The following is a 22,604-nucleotide window of genomic DNA, read 5'->3' as shown; positions in this document are numbered from 1 at the left end:
TCTTTACTGTCCGAGCCCCCAAGGTCTGGAACAGCCTGCCACCGGAGGTTGTTCAAGCGCCTTCATTGAACACCTTCAAGATGAAACTGGATGCTTATCTTGCTGGGATCCTATGACCCCAGCTGACTTCCTGCCCTTTGGGCAGGGGGCTGGACTCGATGATCTTCCGAGGTCCCTTCCAGCCCTAATGTCTATGAAATCTATGAAATTATATATTTGTTAAATTTTTGTTTTCATAGTTCATTTCTATATATGCCTTTCTAACCATTTTTTTAAATTTTCCTTTCCCCATCTTATGCCCTGCAGTCCTGTTTTTACTCCTCATTTTCTCTTATATTGGTGCCTGGTCATTCATACTTTGATAACAGATCTACTGTATTAATTTCTCAGAAGAATGTCTATTTTGGGGGTCCTCTGTAGTTAGCTTTGGGATACTTTTAGTTTTTCTCTTGGATTGGCTTCAGTGGAACTGCATATATACTTACAACTAAGCATGTACATATTTGTAGCATTAGGGCCTAAAGATGCATTGGTCTTTCTGATAGTTGTCTCACAGTAAAATCATGTCTTATCTGTTCTCATGTATTGCATATATTTTTCTAGCTTTTATTGAATACAGGCAGTCCTCAGACTTAAGACACAATTGGTTCCTGAAAACCACGTCTTTAGGAGAAATGTTGTAACTTGGAGCCAGTTTTATCATAAGAAACAATGTTATAAGTGGGGGATTGTTTCCTGAACCTAGGCCTGATACCCTATTTTCACCAAAAGTACTCATTATAGATGAGTAATATAGCTATATTAATGTATTTATATTGTAAATAGCAATCACGTTGATTTGGAAGGACTTCTTTGAGGTGACTTTGCTGGACTTTTTGAAGGGCTCTTGGTTGGACTTTTTGAAGGGCTCTTGGCTGGAGCCTTCTCAGGAGTCCTGGCTGCAGGTTTTTCTGGAGTCTTGTCTCCTTTCTTAAAGAAAGTGTCCAAGGAAGTCTGGACAGATGGTCTCCAGTGAGATGGGTGACATAACGAACTTGTTCGCTGGCGTGGTGTCACATCGGCTCAAGCGTTGTAAAGTTGAAACTGATGTCAGAAAGTTGAAACAGGGTGTCAATTTATAAACGTTGCAAGTGCAAAACTAAGTCGAGGACCGCCTGTATCCATGTTCTATTTATTTTAACTAAAGTGCATTGGCTTAGATTTTCCAAACAGCTACTTTGTAATTATATTCTTTAATAGAATTTTTTTTTGTCATGACTGGTCAATTATATCTTTTCTTGATCATTAATCAGACATGAATCTTGTAAAGTCTTCTAATCTATCCTTTGCCATTTAAGTTAAGGGAACCTTTGAATATATTTCTCTCAGTGGAATTCAGTTCTTAATATTGTTTTTGAGAGTCCTTATTAATTATTTAGTTCTCACCTAGACTGCACCATCCAATGGCAGAAGACAAGCTGTGCCTTGAAGGTAGCAGACACATTGTTCTATCAAAGGGCATACACATAATTTTATAATTAGACAGTATTGCACAAAAGACTGGAAGGTAGGATCTCCTTACTATGCAGTCTCTGGGTAGTTTACACATAGACTGTCCTCTTGGCGATAATGCTCACCTGTCCTGTCTGTTGAACATTCCCATGTGGTTAGCACTGCTAACACGGTCACTTCCTTTTCAGGTTCCACTTGTTAACAATATAAAGATTCCTTTTGTTAGATGTGAATGAAATAGAAGGAACTTGGGCCAACCCCTTCCACCAGATCCTAGTTCAGGAGCCTAAATAGCTATGAGGATTGCCCAGTAGGCCATACTTCTCTCACAGCTCTACAAAATCCCCTGGACCACTTCCTAGCTCAGTCCTCTGCATTCTTTAGACCAGTGGTTCTCAACCTTTTTCACACTGGGACCCATTAGCATAACTATCAGCTTGCCGTCACCCATACTCTCAGTCCCCAACCCACAGAGTCTCTCTCTCTCTCTCTCTCTCCCCCTCTCTTTCTGTCCCCGCCCTTCTCTCCATCTGCTGCATCCAGTCGCCTCCCTCTCTTTCCCACTGCTTTAGCTGTCCTGCTGCATGCTCACTACACCCCCTTGCTGTGTGCCAGCTCCATGCAGCCTTGCAGTGTTTCCCTTAGCTTTCCCCACAACCTTTTAAAATCTTTTTGCAACCCACTTTTGGGATGCGACCCACAGATTGAGAAACACTGCTTTAGACCACTCAGTTACAGTTACTCCTCTGTTCCCACTGGGAGCTATCTAGTACTACTTCCTGTGCTAGGAGCTCCTGCCTCCACAACCAGAATTGATTCCTGTGGCCTGGCTCACTCACTCTTATAGTCCTTAGGGGACTGAGCTGGAAGAGGTGTAGATTAAAGAACCCTCTGTCAAAGATGCAGTGGTGCTTCTCTATGCACCTTCATAATGGGGATAGCCAACCGCATTATAGGGCTATAATAGATAAAGTGAAGACTATGATTAAATTGGATGAGGCAAAACAACTTCAACAAACAGGGACAGCAAACAGCAGTTTGCAAGCAGTTCACAGGGCAGTTTGCAGATTAGTTGGCCACCCTGCTCTTAGAAGGGGAGCCTTTAAGGTAAACTCTTTCTTTTAATTAAAAATAGCTAATCTATTTATATTTAATGTAAGTAGCTAAAACTCAGGCATTAGACCAATACTTAAGTCCCTTGCTTAACCAGAGTCCTGAGCAAAGGGAAGTTTGCTAGGGAGTTTGCCTAAAAATTCTCACCTTTCTTCACTGTAAGCTTGATGAAAGAAAGCAGGGAAAAAGGAACCTTTCAGGACCAAGGAGCAGTGAACAGACCAGTTTACAGGGGATTTTGCTAGGGAGGGTCTGCTTGGAAGAGGGACAGGAAGAGGGATGCAGTGTATGAAGAGACCCAGAGAAATGGCTGGAGGATGTTGTAATGCCAGAGCCACTGCCACTGTCAACTCTTCCTCTGCTTGCACCTGTGAGGTGTCTTTCCAGGCAGGATCACTAACCATCGAGGCTTCCACCAAGGTCCTGGTTTGGCACTGTGGAGACTGTGGCTTTCAGGTTCCTTCCAGTGATGGCCAGATGATGGAGTGCTGCGGTGCTTCCTGGTAAAATCCCTCAGGGAGCAGGCAAGAAAACTACAGGAGGAGATGGCAAGGCTTCAAAGTATCCTCTGCCATCCTTCATAGATTGGATGCTGAAACAGACCTCTAGGACTGTGGAGGAAGGAATGCCAAAGGCAGTGCTAGAGAAGAAAGAGGACATGGACTCCCAGGAAGGTGGAAGCTGGAAGCTTGTGACCTCTGGCAGCAAGCAGAAGCGTTCCTCTCCATGTGTAGTAGTTGCTTGGAGAACAGATATGGAGCCCTAGCAACAGAAGAGGAGGAGCATGTTCCATTGGTAGAGGAGGCCAGGCATCCCCAAGGTTGGAAGGATCAAGAGCACTGCAACCAAGAGGAAGTGATAGGTGGTGGTGGTTGGAGACCATCTTCTGTGGGGGATGGAGGCATCCATCTTCCGGCCTGACCTATTGTCTTGGGAGGTCTGCTGCTTGCCTGGAACCCAGATCGGAGATGTCACTGAGGGGTTACAGAGACTTATCCAGCCCTCTGACTATTACCTCATGCTTCTCATCCACATGGGCATTAGTGATACTGCCAGGGGAGACCCTGAGCAGATCAAAAGTGACTACAGGGCTCTGGGTGAAAGAGTGAAGGGGACTGGGGCTCAGGTGATGTTCTTGATCCTTCCAGTCAGGGGAAGGGCCCAGGCAGGAGCAGACACATCCTGCAGATCAATGCATGGTTGTGCAGATGTTGTCACCAGCAGGGCTTTGGCTTCAACTCTGGGATATTATTCCAAGAAGAAGGATTGCTAGGAAGAGACATGATCCATCTGATGAAGAGAGGGAAGAGCATCTTTGCAGACAGGCTCGCTAACCTAGTGAGGAGGACTTGAAACTGGTTCACCAGGGGATGGAAACCAAAGCCCTGAGGTAAGTGGAGAAGTGGGTGACCTGGAGGAAGCACAAACAGGAGGAGGCAATAAGGGAGGCATTTTCATTCTTCCTGAGACAGTAGGGCAATTGGCTAGTTCCCTCAAGTGTTTCTACATGAATGCATGGAGCCTGGAAAACAAGCGGGAAGAATTGGGAGTCCTTGCACAGTCCTGAACTATGACACGAGTGGAATAACAGAGAGTTGGTGGGATAGTTTGCATGACTAGAGTACTGTCATGAATGGGTACAACATTTTGGGAATGACAGACAGGGGAAAAGAGGAGGAGGAGTTGCTTTTTATATAAAAGAGCTATATGATTGCCCAGAGCTACAGTATGAAACCCTGCTAAAAGTCTCTGGGTTAGGGTCAAAAGGGAGAGCAACAATGGTGATTTTGTGATAGGTGTTGGCTGAATTTTGGGTTTAGACCTATTTACTCTTCAGTATACATATATGTAGGTAATGTGTTATTATTCACTACTGAAATATCACTATATGCTACCTGACAGAACATATATGCATGTATAAGTAATATATATTGCTTGACTTAAGTATGTCAAGTGCTTGTCAAAGGATAGTATTTAGGAATGCCCAAAAGAATGAGATCACTAACAGTGGAAAGGTTCCTCGTGGAAACCTGATAGGAGTGATTCCAAAGATAAGGAGGATGCAGGTGGAAGGAGTATCTTTCCCAGACAGTAATGGGCCCCAGATGGAACTTCTCATGCATTCCATCAAGCTAAAGGTGCAGCTAGACATAACAACATTGTTTTGTTGGCACTTTGTGTGAATAACAAGTTCAGCACATTTGAACAGTCCCCTTATTGGCTGACAAGGTGCATCAGACTTAACACATCAATGATCGAACACCAGTGCGAGACAGATGGCATGAATTAAGGGTATAAACTTGGAGTGGAAAACAAAGGGTGTGTGCTTTCTCTCCTGGCATCAGCCTGCATTTGAGATTACCAAAGACCACAGATCGGCAATCAGCATACTGGCCAGGCATCTGCCTCCTGCAAGTATTCCTAGAAGCCCAGTGTGTGGTGAGAGCCTTCCTTGTTAATCATCACATACTGCTACTGTGAATCAATAAAAGCCCCCTGCAATTGAATGGATGGGTCATGTTTGGTCTTTGGTTGCACCTGACCCTGAACAGAGGCTGGTGATTTTTAAAATATTGGTCAACAGCAGGTGTCTGCTATAGACCACCAGACTAGAAGGATGAGGGTTCTCATGGGGGACTTCAGTCACCTTGATATCTGCTGGGAGGGCAATATAGCAGTGCACAGGCAATCCAGGAAGTTTTTGGAAAGTGTTGGGGATAACTTCCTGGTGTAAGTGTTGAAGAAGCCATCTAGGGGCCATGTTCTTCTTGACCTGCTGCTCAAGAACAGGGGGATGTAGTAGTGGATCGCAACTTGGGAGACTTTGACTCGCTATGGGAACTGATGGGTAGGATCCTCTGGGAGGCCAGTATGAGGGGGAAAGGAGTCCAGGAGAGCTGGTTGTATTTTATAGAAACCTTAATGAGGGCACAGGAATGAACCATCCCAACACACAGGAAAACTAGCAAGTGTGGTAGAAGACCAGCTTGGCTTAGCAGGGAACTCTTCATTGAGGTAAAACATAAAAAGGAAACTTACAATAAGTAGAAACTTGGACAAATGACTAGGGAGGAGTATAAGAGGATTGCTTAGGCATGCAGGGATAAAATCAGGAAAGCCAAAGCACAATTAGAGTTGCAGTTAGCACAGAATGTGAAGGGAAAACAAGGACAAGGAAGGTGTCTACAAGTATGTGAGGAACAAAAGGAAGCTCAGATAAAGTGTAGGTCCTCTGCTAAATGTGGGAGGCAACCTAGTGACAGATGCAGAAAAGGCAAAAGTACCCAATGCCTTTTTCACCTCAGTCTTCACAAGAAAGGTCAGCTGTCAGAATACTGCACCTGGCAGCACAGTTTGGAGAGGAGGTGAATAGCCAACAGTGGTGAAAAAGCAGGTTAGGATCTATTTAGGAAACTGGACGTATGCAAGTCCATGGGGTTGGATGTGATGCACCTGAGAGTGTTGAGGGAGTTGGCCACTGTGATTGCAGAGCTATTGGCCATCATCCTTGAAAATTCATGGCAATTGGGAGAGGTCCAGGATGATTGGAAAAAGGCAAATCTAGTGTCCTTCTTTAAGAAAGGGGAAGAGCAGGATCCATGGAACTACAGACCAGTCGGCCTCACCGTAGTCCCTGGAAAATCATGGAGCAGGTCCTCAAGGAATCCATATCTAAGCACTTGGAGGAGAAGATGATTAGGATTCACCAAGGGCAAGTCATACCTGACCAACCTTATTTCCTTCTGTGATTAAATGACTGGCTTTGTGGATGCAGGGAGAACAGTGAACATGACTTTTGCAAGGCTTTTGATACAGTCTCCTATAACATTCTTGCAAGCAAGCAAAGGAAGTATGGGTTGGATAAATGTAAGGTGGATAGAAACCTGGCTGGATCATTGGGCTCTGAGGGTGGTAGTCAATGGCTCAATGTCTAGCTGGCAGCCAGTATCAAGTGGAGAGCTCCAGGGTTTGGTCCTGGGGCTGGTTTTGTTCAATATTTTCATCAATGACCTGGCTGATGGAATGGAGTGCACCCTCAGCATATTTGCTGGTGACACCAAGCTGGGGGCAGTAGTCAATAGGCTGGAGGGTAGGGTTAGGATTCAGAGACCTCAACAAATTGGAGGACTGGACCAAAAGAAATCTCATGAGGTTCAATAAGGACAAGTGCAAAGTCCTGCAATTAGGACAGAACAGTGCCATGCCAGTACCGCTAAAGACTGGCTAAGCAGCAGCTCTGCAGAAAAGGACCCGTTACAGTGGACAATAAGCTGGATATGATTTAACAGTGTTCCCTTGTTGTGAAGAAAGCTAACAGCATACCGGGATGCATTAGTAGGTGCATTGCCAGCGGATTGAAGGAAATGATTATTCCCTTCTATTCAGCACTGGTGAGAACACATCTGGAATACTGGAATCAGTTTTGGACCCTCCCCACTACAGAAAGGATGTGGAAAAATTGGAGAGAGTCCAGCACAGGGCACCAAAAATGGTTAGGGAGCTGGGGCACATGACTTCTGAGGACAGGCTCATGGAACTGAGAAGACTGAGGGGGGATTTAATAGTAGCGTTCAACTACTTAAAGCGTGGTTCCAAAGAGGATGGAGCTAGACTGTTCTCAGTGGTGGCAGATGGCAGAACAAGGAGCAACAGTCTCAAGTTGCAGCAAGGGAAGTTTAGGTTAGATATTAGGAAGAACTGTCTCATTAGATTCATAGATTCATAGATGTTAGGGTCGGAAGGGACCTCAATAGATCATCGAGTCCGACCCCCTGCATAGGCAGGAAAGAGTGCTGGGTCTAGATGAACCCATCTAGATGCTTATCTAACCTCCTCTTGAAGACCCCCAGGGTAGGGGAGAGCACCACCTCCCTTGGGAGCCCGTTCCAGACCTTGGCCACTTGAACTGTGAAGAAGGTCTTCCTAATGTCCAATCTAAATCTGCTCTCTGCTAGCTTGTGGCCATTATTTCTTGTAACCCCCGGGGGCGCCTTGGTGAGTAAAACCTCACCAATTCCCTTCTGTGCCCCCGTGATGAACTTATAGGCAGCCACAAGGTCGCCTCTCAACCTTCTCTTGCGGAGGCTGAAAAGGTCCAGTTTCCCTAGTCTCTCCTCATAGGGCTTGGTCTGCAGGCCCTTAACCATACGAGTGGCCCTTCTCTGCACCCTCTCCAGGTTATCCGCATCCCTCTTGAAGTGCGGCGCCCAGAATTGCACGCAGTACTCCAACTGCGGTCTGACCAGTGCCCGATAGAGGGGAAGTATCACCTCCTTGGACCTATTCATCATGCATCTGCTGATGCACGATAAAGTGCCATTGGCTTTTCTGATGGCTTCATCACACTGCCGACTCATGTTCATCTTAGAGTCCACTAGGACTCCAAGATCCCTTTCCACTTCTGTGCCACCCAGCAGGTCATTCCCTAGGCTGTAGGTGTGCTGGACATTTTTCCTCCCTAGGTGCAGCACTTTGCATTTCTCCTTGTTGAACTGCATTCTGTTGTTTTCTGCCCACTTGTCTAAGCTGTCCAGGTCTGCTTGCAGCTGTTCCCTGCCCTCCGGCATGTCCACTTCTCCCCATAGCTTTGTGTCATCTGCAAACTTGGACAGAGTACATTTCACTCCTCGTCTCTTTACTTCCCTCCTTTACTAGGAGGATAGTAAAGCACTGGAACAGGTTACCCAGAGAAATGGTGGAATCTCCATCCTTGGAGGTTTTTAAGATCTAGCTAGACAAAGTCTTGGCTGGGATGATCTAGTTGGGGATGGTTCTGCTTCGAGCAGGAGGTTGGACTAAGATGACCTCCTGAGGTTCCTTCCAATCCTCATTTTCTATTCTATTAAAAGTTTATATAGCCCTCAAAAGTATTCTAGGTATTTGCAGACAAAGAAAGTATTCTCTAAACCCCAAAGTTTATAATCTAATCTTATTTAATCACAGTAATGTATTACGAGATTTTATCCGGGTAGTTTGTGCATACCCAAAAACAAATTAGAGGTTTAATTTAATTACTTCAACAATAGATTTGAGAACGCATAGTAGTCAGTCTGCTGTTATTTTGTTTTACATGGTCCATAAGTGCAATAATCAAGTAAAACTTTTAACTATGTTATCAGAATTTGTAGTTGAAATTAACTTCTGCAAACTCAATCGTATCAGGGCTATAGGCAAAACAACACGAGAAAAAGTTCCTCATTGGGTAAGTTTGAATCAAAAGCACCCTCAGCAGGAACAATTGCATTGCAGAAGTCCTTTCTTAACTGAGACTGACACAAACTTGGCAAGAGGCCCAAGCTATATCTTTTCTTTTAATAATCAGTACATTTTAAAAATATTGAAGGTGAAACCTGTACTCTATTGAAGCCAGTGGCAAAACTTCCATTAACTTCAATGGGACCAGGGCTAATTTAGAGTGCAGACTATATAGACAGTTGCTATGCTTCACCAATTCTTCCTGTCCAGAGTTCTGACTACCATAACTCCTTTATCATACTTTCTCCTTTTCTTTCGTCTTCTTTTTCTTCTTCTTTTTTTAAAGTCTTGAACCTAGCTAACCTCAGCCATAAGGAAATTACCATCTCAAAAACCTGGACTTCTGTCAGGCCATGTAGGGTCTCCTTATAGCATGAGCTTCCCATTGCTGCTTTGACTGGAACTGAATTGCTATTAACATTAACAGGACATTTCTCCAAAACTCCTAGTGAAGACACAACACAGACCATTTTAATTACATAAAAATGTTAAACACCATATTAACCAATTTATAGCATATGTCTAATGACATACCCACCCTCCATGTAGGGTGAGTTATAAAAGTGAAATACTACTCTTTAAGACCACAACTGAGACCCTTTGACATTTTTAGTGCTAAGAAACTTACTGCAAAAACTGACAAAAATTATCTGACTCATCTTGTGACAGGAAGGCTGATTTTCATGGCAGTCACATGCAGGCGAATGTTACATCTTCTATTGGTCAATCAGATGAATGTAAATTGCTAGTTTTCTTTCTTTGAACCTTTATATCTGTGATTAGATCTGAATACTATAGGAGTAATTTATCAAGATGAATACAGTTTGGTTCAGAACATTAAACTCCCATACAGAATCATAGAAAATGAGGGTTGGAAGGGACCTCAAGAGGTCATCTACTCCACCCCCCTGCTCAAAGCAGAACCATCCCCAACTAGATCATCTCAGCCAAAGCTTTGTCTAGCTGGGTCTTAAAAACCTCCAAAGACAGAGAGAGAACAGTCTAGTTCCATTCTCTTTGGAATCACCCTTTAAGTAGCTGAACGCTGCTATTAAATCCCACCTCAGTCTTCTCAGTTCCCTGAGTCTGGCCTCAGAAGTCATGTGCCCTGGCCCCCTAACCATTTTTGTTGCCCTCTGCTGGACTGTCTAATTTGTCCACATCCTTTCTGTATTGGGGGCGGGGGACTGAACACAGTACTCCACATGTGGCCTCACCAGTGCTGAATAGAGGGGTATAATCACTTCTTTGGACCTGCTGGCAACACACCTACCAATGTAGCCCAGTATGCCGTTAGCCTTCTTGGCAACAAGGGCACACTGCTGGCTCATATTCAGCTTATTGTCCATTGTAACCCCAGGTCCTTTTCTGCAGAGCTGCTACCCAGCCAGTCAGCCCCCAGCCTCTACTGGTGCATGGGATTGTTCTGTCCTAAGTGCAGGACTTTGCATTTGTCCTTGTTGAACCTTTATTTATGCCATGGGAACGTTTTATTTTATCAGTCAAAGTTTTAAGACTGACAGTTTGCTTTCCTGCTAGCCTTTTGCATATTTTAGTTTAGTATATATTCTACATGGAACTAAATGGCCAGAAAAATAGATGGTATTGCCCTGAGGGGTCAGGCCAACTCTCAGGATCTGAATATTGCGCTGTTAGATAGGAGGGTGTAACACAATTGAACATATTCAAACACACAAATCAATTAGGTGCATACACATGCACACTACCAGCTCAGGCACATACACATTCAAACCAGCCTAGGCACATGCATACCTATTACCAATTCAAGCACATACACTATACACCCCAAAAGTTAGACACAGATCACTAATTCGTATATCATGCACACAATGCCATATATATATGTATATACACACACACAGATGCACACATTCTCACGCTAGCAACTCAGATACACGCATGTTCAAAATAACTAGTTTAGATTCATGCACACCTATCACCAGTTTAAGCCCATACATGCTACACACACCAAATTTAAACAGAATCAGTTACCAGTTACCAACACCTGCACGTTCAATACACATGTGGATTACTAATTCATATACCACACACACACACACACACACACACACACACACAATGATATCTATATATGTATATATATGTGCATTCACTAATTTACACACATACCACCCACCTATACATAGATTCATAGATGTTAGGGTCGGAAGGGACCTCAATAGATCATCGAGTCCGACCCCCTGCATAGGCAGGAAAGAGTGCTGGGTCTAGATGACCCCAGCTAGATGCTTATCTAACCTCCTCTTGAAGACCTCCAGGGTAGGGGAGAGCACCACCTCCCTTGGGAGCCCATTCCAGACCTTGGCCACCCTAACTGTGAAGAAGTTCTTCCTAATGTCCAATCTAAATCTGCTCTCTGCTAGCTTGTGGCCATTATTTCTTGTAATCCCCGGGGGCGCCTTGGTGAATAAAAACTCACCAATTCCCTTCTGTGCCCCCGTGATGAACTTATAGGCAGCCACAAGGTCGCCTCTCAACCTTCTCTTGCGGAGGCTGAAAAGGTCCAGGTTCTCTAGTCTCTCCTCATAGGGCTTGGTCTGCAGGCCCTTAACCATATGAGTGGCCCTTCTCTGCACCCTCTCCAGGTTATCCGCATCCCTCTTGAAGTGCGGCACCCAGAATTGCACGCAGTACTCCAACTGCGGTCTGACCAGTGCCCGATAGAGGGGAAGTATCACCTCCTTGGACCTATTTGTCATGCATCTGCTGATGCACGATAAAGTGCCATTGGCTTTTTTGATGGCTTCGTCACACTGCCGACTCATGTTCATCTTGGAGTCCACTACGACTCCAAGATCCCTTTCCACTTCTGTGCCACCCAGCAGGTCATTTCCTAGGCAGTAGGTATGCTGGACATTTTTCCTCCCTAGGTGCAGCACTTTGCATTTCTCCTTGTTGACAAGGAGAAATGGCTTGACTCACAAGTGAGTTCGTAAGTTGGGTATTGTGATGTGTATGTATGTATGTGCTTGGTGTACTTGGGATACCTGGGGAAAGGTTAAGGTAAGGAAGTAGAAGTGTAGGGAGTAAAAGTTGCTGGAAATTAAAGTCACCAGGACCAGGATTAGAAGGGTTAGACTAGAGGGGCCTGGGCTGAGGAACTGAGGCTCGGGGCTAACTTTAGGTTAATTGATTAAAAGACAATGCCCAAAGCCTGCAGAACAGGGAAGCATGCCAGCACAGAGTCTGGAACTGGAGCCAGAGCTACGGGGGAGCTGAAAAGGTAGATGGGGACAGGGAAAATGGGACTAAGGGAAAGTATGGATGTTAAAGAGGGATCTGGGTGTGGGGAGCCAGAGGATGGCTCTGGGGCAGCTAGAGAAGTTGCAGGGAGTGGCAGTAGGTGCTGGAAGCTGGAGAAAGGCTCCAGCTGCTGGAGAAAACTGCAGGATAGCTAAGAGGAGCTGGGAAGCTGCAGGGGAGGGGGGAAGATTACAGAAGGTGCGGGGGAAGCCTGAAAACAGAGAGACGGACAGCAGAAAATCACAGGAAAAGCAGCAGGTGGCAGGGCAGCAGGAAAGCAGAGAAAGGCAGCAGAAAGTTGCAGGGAAAAGGCAGTAGGAATTGAGAGGAGATCAGGAAACTAGTGGAGAGGGTTGGGGGCTAGAGCTGAGAGAGAGAGAATGAAGCTAGAATTTAAGATAAGGGAGGAACTGGGATTCAGTAAAACATGACCAAACTCGGGGTTGCAAATGACAGTGGTTTTATTGAACAAGGGAGGTGGTGACACAATGTCAAATTGCTTCCCTTGCACCCACACACACACACGCATGCACACACAATGGCAGCAGGGGTTAGAGAGGCTTGATGCAGGGGCTGAAGTCCACTGAAGTCCAGGAGGAGAGAGAAGGACAGAGAGAGAGAAAGAGCCCAAATTGTAGGAGGAGGTGTGCAGGTAATATCTACTTATCCAGGCTGGAAAGGGGTCCTTGTCCAGTAGGTGTTGTCCAGAGGGGGGGCGCTGGCAGGGCCTCTGGGTGGATAGGTGGTGTGGCATGGTGCTGGTCCAGATGGAGAGGGCATCCCACTGGGTCTGTCTTCACTGCCCCTTTTTATAGAGGCAGACCTTGTATGACCCTAGTGACAGGAGGCATGCCCAGGCAAGGGTCAGCCCCTGGCATACTGAGCATGTGTGCTCCATGCAGGGATGTGCAGTTTCGGGTGTCTGTAGTGGTGAGAGTTGCTGGTTCTGCAGAGTCTTTTGTCTTTCAAATACTGGTCTTGTCTCTGTTCCTGGGTGAGGTCCATGGTTCCTGGGTGAATCAATGTGAGGTGATGGCCCAGTCATTACAGGCTATTCAGTAGAGGCCTGCTACCATTGTATTTCAATCATTCCCAATCACACACATTCATCCGGGAACCAATTTACGTGGGAGGGATACGTGACTCATACAGTTGCAACACAGGGGATGCCCAGGCAGAGGACAGAAGATGGAGGCTTGACATATAAAATGGAAACTTGACATGACTTTGGTTCACTTACAAACACAGGCCTAAACCATACAATATCCATATGAAACAATAAAAATCAATATGAAAATGATAATAATACAATATACAACAGTAAAAATCAATACAAACCTAATAATAATACAGTATACAACAGGGGATATCCAAAACCAAAAACTTGCTACCAAAATAAAAATGTTTAAAGCTTATCCTAAGTCTGAGCTCATTTATACCTATCTATAAGGAATAGAGAGGGAGAGAAAAAGTCAGAAATGGTTGGTAAGGGGAGGGAATGCATTTTAAAATTAAAAAAAAAAAGGAAAAACAGGGGGATTTTGCTACAAAGGTGCTCCCAAAAGAATGGCTTACCATACCACGAGGCAGTGTGTTCACCCTACTTTTATTCAACATCTATGTTAATGATCAGCTACTTCCTGTCGAATGTCAGTGTTTCATCTATGCTGAGAGTCTGTCCACACAGCAGAAGATACTGGAGAGGGCACTGAATGAGATGTCAGATTATTACCTAAATAATTATCTCGAACCCAACCCAAGCAAAACCCAAATCTGCACTTTCCATCTGAGGAACCGGGATACAGAACAACACCTGAATATCACCCGGATGACTAGAGTCTCGACCAAGAAACGCTTGGTCTACTTAGGGGTAACACTGGACTGTATACAGCAAAAGCTCAGTTATTTGGCATCCCCCGGGAATGGGGGATGCCAGATAACAAAATATGCCGGCTAATTGAGTGGCCCCGGCCGCCGCTTCTCCTTCCATGTCTGGGGCGTCCCTCCGCCCCTCCCATGGCATCGCCGTCCGTCCCACGGGCCCCACAGGACAGGGAGGCGGGCCCTGCACAGCCTCGTGCAGACTGTTATGCCCCTGGGCCATGGGGGCTCAGCAGCACAGGCTGCTTTGCCCAGGGCCGTGGGGGCTCAGAGAAACCAGAAGTGCCTCAGTGGGCACTTCCAGTTTCATTTTATCTTTCAAGCCGGCATGCCAGTTAATGGAGCATGCCAGCTTGTAAAATGCCGGATAGCGTAGCTTTTACTGTACTTTGTTACAAAAAGCACATATTAAATACCAAAGCCCAGGTCAACACACAAAACAACATTCTGCATAAGCTTGCAAATTCCAAATGGGGAGCACATCCATCTACCTTATCACTTTGTTTCTCTGTGGCTGTGGCTGTATATGCCTGCACCGCCTGGGGACGCTCAAGTCACAGTAAACATATTGACACCACTCTAAATGATACATGCAGAATTATAATAATAGGTGGCTGAAAACCCACCCCTGTCCCCTGCTTATATGCGCTATCTGGCATCGTGCTGGCATAGCCCCCTTATAGCAGGAGGAAAGTAGCGGGCAATATTGATTGTCAGGTATAAGAGTCAGACTACCGCCACCTGCTATATGGACATCAACCAGTGCACCATCATCTCTCATCGAGAAATAGCTTTTTGTCCTCTATCACACCATTAACCACATCACCAGAATCAGTCAGAACTGCCCTCTGGCAAAAAAGAATGGTAGAAACTAGGCAACAAAGCTGTTGAATGGAGCTGGCGAGGAATTAACCCCAGTGAGGAGTTAACATCTGGCTCCAACTGCAAATGGCACACATGGCAAAGCCTGAACAGATCGAAAGTGGATCTCGGACAATGCAACTTTCTCATGAAATCATGGGGCCTCTATGCAACTAACAAATGTATTTGGCAGAAGAAGCAAACCATGGATCGTCTCCTGAAATGCCCTTTAGCACCCTACAAGATCTGGCAACACCAACATCAGAAACAGTGCCCTGTGCAGAATATTTGAAGGTTGGATTGGAGGTGCAACAAAGCAGCTTAATTTCTTCCATCCAGCAATAGCTGTTTTTTACTTTGAGTCTCAGAGTCTTTGGTAAGCCTGTTATAGCCAGCAAAAGAACTAATCTTCATGTGGTGCATGTCACTTCCATTGAAATGTAGGCCTACAGTCGCACTGTATGGACATTTTTCTTTGTTTGGCTGACTATGAGTTCTGGATAGAGGACCAGAGCATGTTAAGGATGGGGTAGGGTTGGGTGAATCTCTGCTACTCCTGGTCCTCCATTGTCAGAAGTTAGAGTAAATCCCCTATTGTTTTAACTTCTGCTAGGGCAAGGGTGATGATAATTAAGGGACCTCAGCCTATCCCTGAAAGCCTTTATCCTTTCTCATTTCTAAGTCCACAATCTGGTTATGTGAACTGGAGGACTGAGCCTCGTGTGGCTTGCAGAAAATGAAGGATTTTGTTTTCACATGGCATGTCCAGGAATTAGCAACAGTATTTAAACACATACTTGTAGTTTGGAAATTATGTGCATGTGTAATGAGGAGGGGTGATCTAATAAGAAGTATGAGAAGTTAAGTACGTGAAGCTTTACGGAAGCTACTGACTCCAAATAAGTTGTCTTTTAAAGCCTGAAAAGTCTCCAATAGCAGCTGTGCCAATTTTCATATAGCTGATTCAACTCACTTAGATACAATTTTCAGTGAGTGACAGGAGATGATAATCCAGTATGGCAAAACTGGTGGCAGAAGTAAGAAAAAGTAGATTAGATTTATGGGGCGGAACCATCTATTTATTATGGGGGGAATAGCCTCAAAACCACAGAATCCTATAACCAACAGGCTTGAAGGTTTGGGCTCAGGTGCTCCTACTGCCAAAGTTGTTTGTTTCAAACAAATCTTGGAACACCATAGAGCACTGGAAGAGAAGTAATATTGTGCAAATATTTTTAAAGGATAAGAGGAAAGCCTGAGTACGTATAGCCAGGTTAGCCTGACATTGACCCTTTGTAAAACTATAGAAAACCTGCTTTGGAGTGCAATCAGTAAGGAATTAAAGAATGATCACATAATTAGTGCCAATCAACTTAATTTCATGACAAACAGATCTGTCAACCAATCTTAATATACAGCTTGTTTGTTGGAAGTGATGGATATACAGTATCTTAACACACTATAAGAATTTGGCTAATAACAGCCTATGAAACTGATGAAGCTCATTGATTAGATCCAAAACAGGGCTGTGCAATTCTTTTGGGAGGAGGGCCGCTTACTGAGTTTTGGCAAGCCACTGAGGGCCACGTGACAGGCAGCCAAGGGCAGATAAATATTAATTTTCTAAATATTTTAAGGGCCCCACGGACTGGATAGAATGGCCTGGTCCAAAAAGTAATTGTGAAGGAAAAGTTATCATCCAATGAGGGCAGGCTTAGTGGGCACTCCACAGGAATCTATTCTTAGCTCAGGGTTTTCAAAAATCATTTCAGTTATCTAAAATCACTTCTGGTAAAAATTTTCAGGTGAAAGAAATTGGTAGATTGGTAACTAATGCTAAGAACAGTTAAGCATTACAGACCAATACCATTATATGTGGCATAGTGAGACAAGAGTTGGAAAACTGCATCCAGTACTGATGCCCACAATTTACTAAGGATGTTGACAAATTGGAAAGGCTTCAGAAAAGCACTACAATAATTATTAGAAAATGTGCTTCACACCTACAGAATAAATTTGAAAGATAAGGTTGAAAAGACTTCATCACAGCCTGTATCTGCACATGGGCAGAACACTTCTTATATTATAAAGATGCTGAATGTAGAAGGCAAATCATAACCAGATCCAGTGACTGGAACCTGCAGCCAGACAAATTCAACTTTGAAATAAGTTCCAGATTTTTAAAACTGAAAGCAGTTAACCACTAGAACAATTTACCTAGGGATTTGGTAGATTCTCCAGACTCTGATCTTTTTAGATCAAGACCATCTGTTTTTCATAAAGATATGCTGCAGTTCAGCCAGAAGTAATGGGTTTGATGCAGGGTTCATGGGATGGAATTTGATGATCTGTGTTATGCAGAAGGTCAGATTACATAATTTAATGGTCCCTTCTGTTCTTAAATATTGGAATTTTTGTTTTATTTTTCTTATTTAATAGAGCTAAGAAAGAAGCTGGGCTTTTTGATGATAAATTAATCGGTAAGGATAGCAGGGAACTTCTTGTTCATCAGTTGCAACTCCCTGCATCAAAGAGGTGGGGTGATGCACTCTGCTTTTTATTTACTTACTTTACTCTTGAAAATAACTAAAGGAAATTGCTTCTTCTGCGTTTTCCTGAGTTCTATGAATTTCTGTATGCATGGTAGTTCTGATCATGGACCACCATCCAATTCACCTCACATCAACCGTTGCTGAGTTTTCTAGCTCAATTAAGCCAGACCAGACCTAAGATTTTCAGATATTCTTGCTAGCCTAAGCCCCTGTTCATCCTTAAGATCTCTTTTAGCTTGATTAATCATGTTCATGGGAAGAGATGATGTTTCTATTTTATTAGTCTACACTTTTATTTTGGAATTTCAATTTGAAATGGAGAATAATTGGCTTTTTTTCCCCTCTCTTTTAGGGCACCAATGCCTCTGCTCTGGAAAAAGACATTGGCCCAGAGCAGTTTCCAATCAATGAACATTACTTTGGATTGGTCAATGTAAGTACCATTTCAGTAAGGTGAACCATGTACTGTTTTATAGTGAACCATAGTTTTGAGGACCATAAAGATTCTTTTGTTGTTTTGATGCAGTTTTAATTTCATATACTTCCTTTTTAACACTGCTGTGGGGTTCAGTTTGTTCCAGGGAGAATTTTGGCTAACGTACCTAAAGTGAGTTGTAGCTGTATCAAATACTTCAGACCAGTTACAATTCTGAAGACCAGACCATTCCAAAAGTTGTTTTTTTTAACAGCCTAACTAATACATAAATGAGACTCAAGCAAGTACTGTTTGCATCAGTATCAGTGGGAATTTACTACTGATTTGGGGCCCCTTGAGAACATACTAGTTTATGGGAATGATTACCAAAGATATTCCTACTGCAGTTAATACTTTAAGATTTTCTTTACATTTTAAGCTTTCATTTCCAGTACTAGTCAGATAAATAATAGTCACATTTATACTTTGTTTTTCCTGAGTGGCTGTCAATACAAGGTGTGGGACCTATATCGATAGCTGTGTGGTCATTAGGGTGGTCTGCTACAAGGGACACAATCAAGTAACTAGATTGTTCCGTTGCACAAGGATTAAGGGTTTTTTTGCTTTTACTTTGGCAGTTTGGGAACACCTGCTACTGTAACTCCGTGCTGCAGGCATTGTATTTTTGCCGGCCATTTAGGGAGAATGTGCTGGCATACAAAGCCCAACAGAAAAAGAAGGAAAATCTCTTGACTTGCCTGGCAGACCTTTTCCACAGTATTGCCACTCAGAAGAAGAAAGTTGGAGTGATTCCACCAAAAAAGTTCATTTCAAGGTTACGAAAGGAGAATGGTGAGTGAAACTTTTTAGGAATTCATGTAATAGGTGAAATTGGTGAAAAGAATCACCAGTGTGGCTAAATTAATCAAATATTCAGTTAGATATCTAATAAGCTTTTAGTACTTTCTGCTTCTTAGATATGAATTATTTTGTGTGCACGTGTGTGTATCTACATACTCACAGCATGTATATATGTGCATGTAATATAATATTTGATGACCTGCTCCACCGGGCTTTAAACTAAGCCCGTTGAGGGACGGGGGGACTACCGCCACTGCTGGCCCGCTGAGCAATCCTTGTAAAGCCAGCGGATCACGGCACTCAAGGGAGCCCACCCTGGCCCCAGCCCTGGTAAAATCTGTGGGCAAGGAAGGAGCCTCCGCAGGGGGCACTTGCCTGCCTGTACACTAATGCCAGGAGCCTGGGGAATAAGCAGGAGGAGCTCATCCTCCTGCTCAGTGCAAACAATTACGATGTCATAGGGATAACGGAGACCTGGTGGGACTCCATCCATGACTGGACCACGGGGATAGATGGCTATACCCTGTACAGGAGGGATCGTGTAGAGAAAAGGGGCGGGGGTGTAGCTCTCTATGTTAAGGAAAGCTATGCGTCCCTGCAAGCCGATATTGGCGACCAGGGTGGACGGCTGGAGACCCTCTGGGTTAAAATCCGTGGGGAACACGGCACAGGGGACACAATGGTGGGAGTCTGTTACAGACCTCCCACCCAAAGTCCTGAGCTTGACCAGGAGTTTGCCCAGGAACTGGCTGAGGCAGCTTGCTCCAGGACCATGGTTGTCATGGGTGACTTCAATTACCCGGACATCTCGTGGGAGGATCGCTCAGCAAAATCTGAGCAGTCGCAGAGCTTCCTCTTGTGCGTGGATGACCTCTACCTGACTCAAGAAGTCTATGGGCCAAAGAGAGGCAAAGCGCTGCTCGACCTGGTACTGGCTACTGGGGATGACCTAGTCGGCAACCTAGTGATCGATGGGAAGCTGGGTGACAGCGACCACGAGCTGATCACCTTCACCATCCGCCGAAAAGCTGGCAAGTCAGTCAGCAACACGCAAGTCCTTGACTTCAGGAAAGCCGACTTTGACAAGCTCAGGAGGCTTGTCAGTGAGGCCCTAAGGGACTGTGACCACAGGGAGAGGGGAGTTCAAGAAGAGTGGTTGCTCCTCAAGGGAGGGATCCTCAGTGCACAAACTAAGTATATTCCATCTCGGAGGAAAGGCAGCAAGAGGGCACAGCAGCCCCCCTGGCTCGCCAGGGACCTAGCAGACCTCCTGAGGCTAAAAAGAAAGGCCTACAAAGGATGGAGGATGGGAGTCACCTCCAAGGAGGATTATTCTGCACTGGTCCGGTCCTGTAGGGAGCTGACCAGGAAAGCCAAGGCTGCAACTGAACTCCAGCTAGCTTTGAGCATCAAGGACAATAAAAAGTCCTTTTTCAGATATGTGGGGAGCCGGAGGAAAAGCAGGGGCAACGTTGGACCCTAGCTGAACCAGGTGGGGCAACTGACAACTGACATCCAGGAAAAAGCCAACCTATTAAATAGGTACTTTGCATCAGTCTTTCATCAGCCCCATGGGACGCCCATGCCCGCTACGGGACAGGGAAGTCCGGGTGAGGGTGATCCCCTGCTCTCCATTAATGCTGACTTCATGAAGGAACATCTTGAGAAGCTGGATACCTTCAAGTCAGCCAGCCCTGACAATCTTCATCCCAGGGTACTCAAGGAGCTGGCGAGCATCATAGCCCAGCCTCTAGCATGGATCTTTGAAAACTCTTGGCGCTCTGGTGTAGTGCCCGAAGACTGGAAGAAGGCCAATGTGGTGCCTATCGTCAAGAAAGGGAGGAAAGTGGATCCGACTAACTATAGGTCCATCAGCCTGACTTCTGTCCCAGGGAAGATCTTAGAAAAGTTTATTAAGGAGGCCATCCTTAATGGACTGGCCGACGCCAACATCTGAAGGGATAGCCAGCACGGGTTTGTTGTGGGTAGGTCTTGCTTGACCAATCTAATTTCCTTCTATGACCAGGTGACCTATCACCTGGACAAGGGAGAAGAGATTGATGTCATATATCTTGACTTCAAAAAAGCCTTCGATCTGGTGTCCCATGATCGTCTCTTGGAGAAACTGGCCAATTGTCACCTTGGGTCCTCCACGATCCACTGGCTGGAAAATTGGCTCCAGGGTCGGACCCAGAGGGTAGTAATTGATGGAAGTCACTCATCGTGGTGTCCGGTGACCAGTGGGGTCCCCCAGGGCTCTGTCCTTGGACCCATACTGTTCAACATCTTCATTAATGATGTGGACACTGGAGTCAGAAGCGGACTGGCCAAGTTCGCAGATGACACCAAACTTTGGGGCAAAGCATCCACACCAGAAGACAGGCGGATGATCCAGGCTGACCTGGACAGGCTCAGCAAGTGGGCGGACGAGAATCTGATGGTGTTCAACGCCGATAAATGCAAGGTTTATCCACCTTGGGGAAAAAAAACCCGCAGCATCCTTATAGGCTCGGCAGTGCTATGTTGGCTAGCACTATGGAAGAAAGAGACTTGGGGGTCATCATTGACCACAAGATGAACATGAGCCTGCAATGCGATGCTGCGGCTAGTAAAGCTACCAAAACGCTGGCTTGCATCCATAGATGCTTCTCAAGCAAATCCCGGGACGTCATTCTCCCCTTGTACTCGGCCTTAGTGAGGCCGCAGCTGGAGTACTGCGTCCAGTTTTGGGCTCCACAATTCAAAAAGGATGTGGAGAAGCTTGAGAGAGTCCAGAGAAGAGCCACGCGCATGATCAGAGGTCAGGGAAGCAGACCCTACGATGACAGGCTGAGAGCCCTGGGGCTCTTTAACCTGGAAAAGCGCAGGCTCAGGGGTGATCTGATGGCCACCTACAATTTTTCGGGGTGACCACCAGTATCTGGGGGAACGTTTGTTCACCAGAGCGCCCCAAGGGATGACGAGGTCAAATGGTCACAAACTACTACAAGATGGTTTCAGGCTGGACATAAGGAAGAATTTCTTTACTGTCCGAGCCCCCAAGGTCTGGAACAGCCTGCCACCGGAGGTTGTTCAAGCGCCTTCATTGAACACCTTCAAGATGAAACTGGATGCTTATTTTGCTGGGATCCTATGACCCCAGCTGACTTCCTGCCCTTTGGGCAGGGGGCTGGACTCAATGATCTTCCGAGGTCCCTTCCAGCCCTAATGTCTATGAAATCTATGAAAAATATACCCAGTTTGTAATCTTCCATGGGCACATAGATTGTCTAAGAAGTTTTTATTACAGTAAGGGCAAGACTATAGCAACCTAGCGTAAGCCATGAGTGGGGAGATAGAGGGACCTGTATCAAGCACCTCTCTGCAGGGGTTTTCTGTCAGGGATCACAGAAAGGGATATTGTGGGGAGGTGGGAAAAGTGTGAACATTACGTCTGTGAACACTGTTAGTACAAAACACCACAGGCATTGGTGGTGTATGTATATGCATAGAGAAAGCTACATCTGCTGCTTCCCCTCATTCCCAGAAGTAGTGGCAGTAATCCAGTTTCACTGAGGACTGGACCTTATTTGTTGGTAAGAGGTGTGTACTCCATTTTAAGCAACTACTCTGTTCAGTGTGTAAGGGCTTGTGAGAATAGGAGAGTTCTTGATAACACGGTTTAATTCTGCTTAGGAGCCGTATCAGTGTGGGTGACGGCCCCACAGACGATACGAAGGAAAATGGTCTATATATCTATAGCCCCATGCCTGATGGACAGCCGCATGTGCCTTGGTAAGAATGGCATTAAAGGGATAAAAATACAACTATTTGGGGAACTGAAATACCTGCTTCATCAGAAAGAGGAGATGGGGGATATCCAAGCCCCCAGTAGGAAAAAAAGTATTGGT

The 22,604-nt window shown here is 45.2% G+C and overlaps 1 protein-coding gene across 2 annotated transcripts in view; it reads left to right on the top strand.

The window, feature by feature from the left end:
- Positions 1-22,604, top strand: part of USP46 (ubiquitin specific peptidase 46) — a 63,337-nt gene that overhangs the window by 17,359 nt on the left and 23,374 nt on the right. For both annotated transcript variants that reach the window (XM_014594904.3, XM_014594903.3), the window contains 2 exons: positions 17,791-17,871; positions 18,492-18,705. In XM_014594904.3, coding sequence (XP_014450390.1) covers positions 17,791-17,871; positions 18,492-18,705 — 295 coding nt within the window. The remainder of the gene's footprint in view (positions 1-17,790; positions 17,872-18,491; positions 18,706-22,604) is intronic.

The sequence above is a fragment of the Alligator mississippiensis genome, chromosome 2 (genome assembly GCF_030867095.1).
Source record: "Alligator mississippiensis isolate rAllMis1 chromosome 2, rAllMis1, whole genome shotgun sequence".
In the NCBI taxonomy this organism is placed as follows: Eukaryota; Metazoa; Chordata; order Crocodylia; family Alligatoridae; genus Alligator; species Alligator mississippiensis.
The sequence above is the reverse complement of the archived record's forward strand: the minus strand, read 5'-3'. Positions and strand labels throughout refer to the sequence as shown.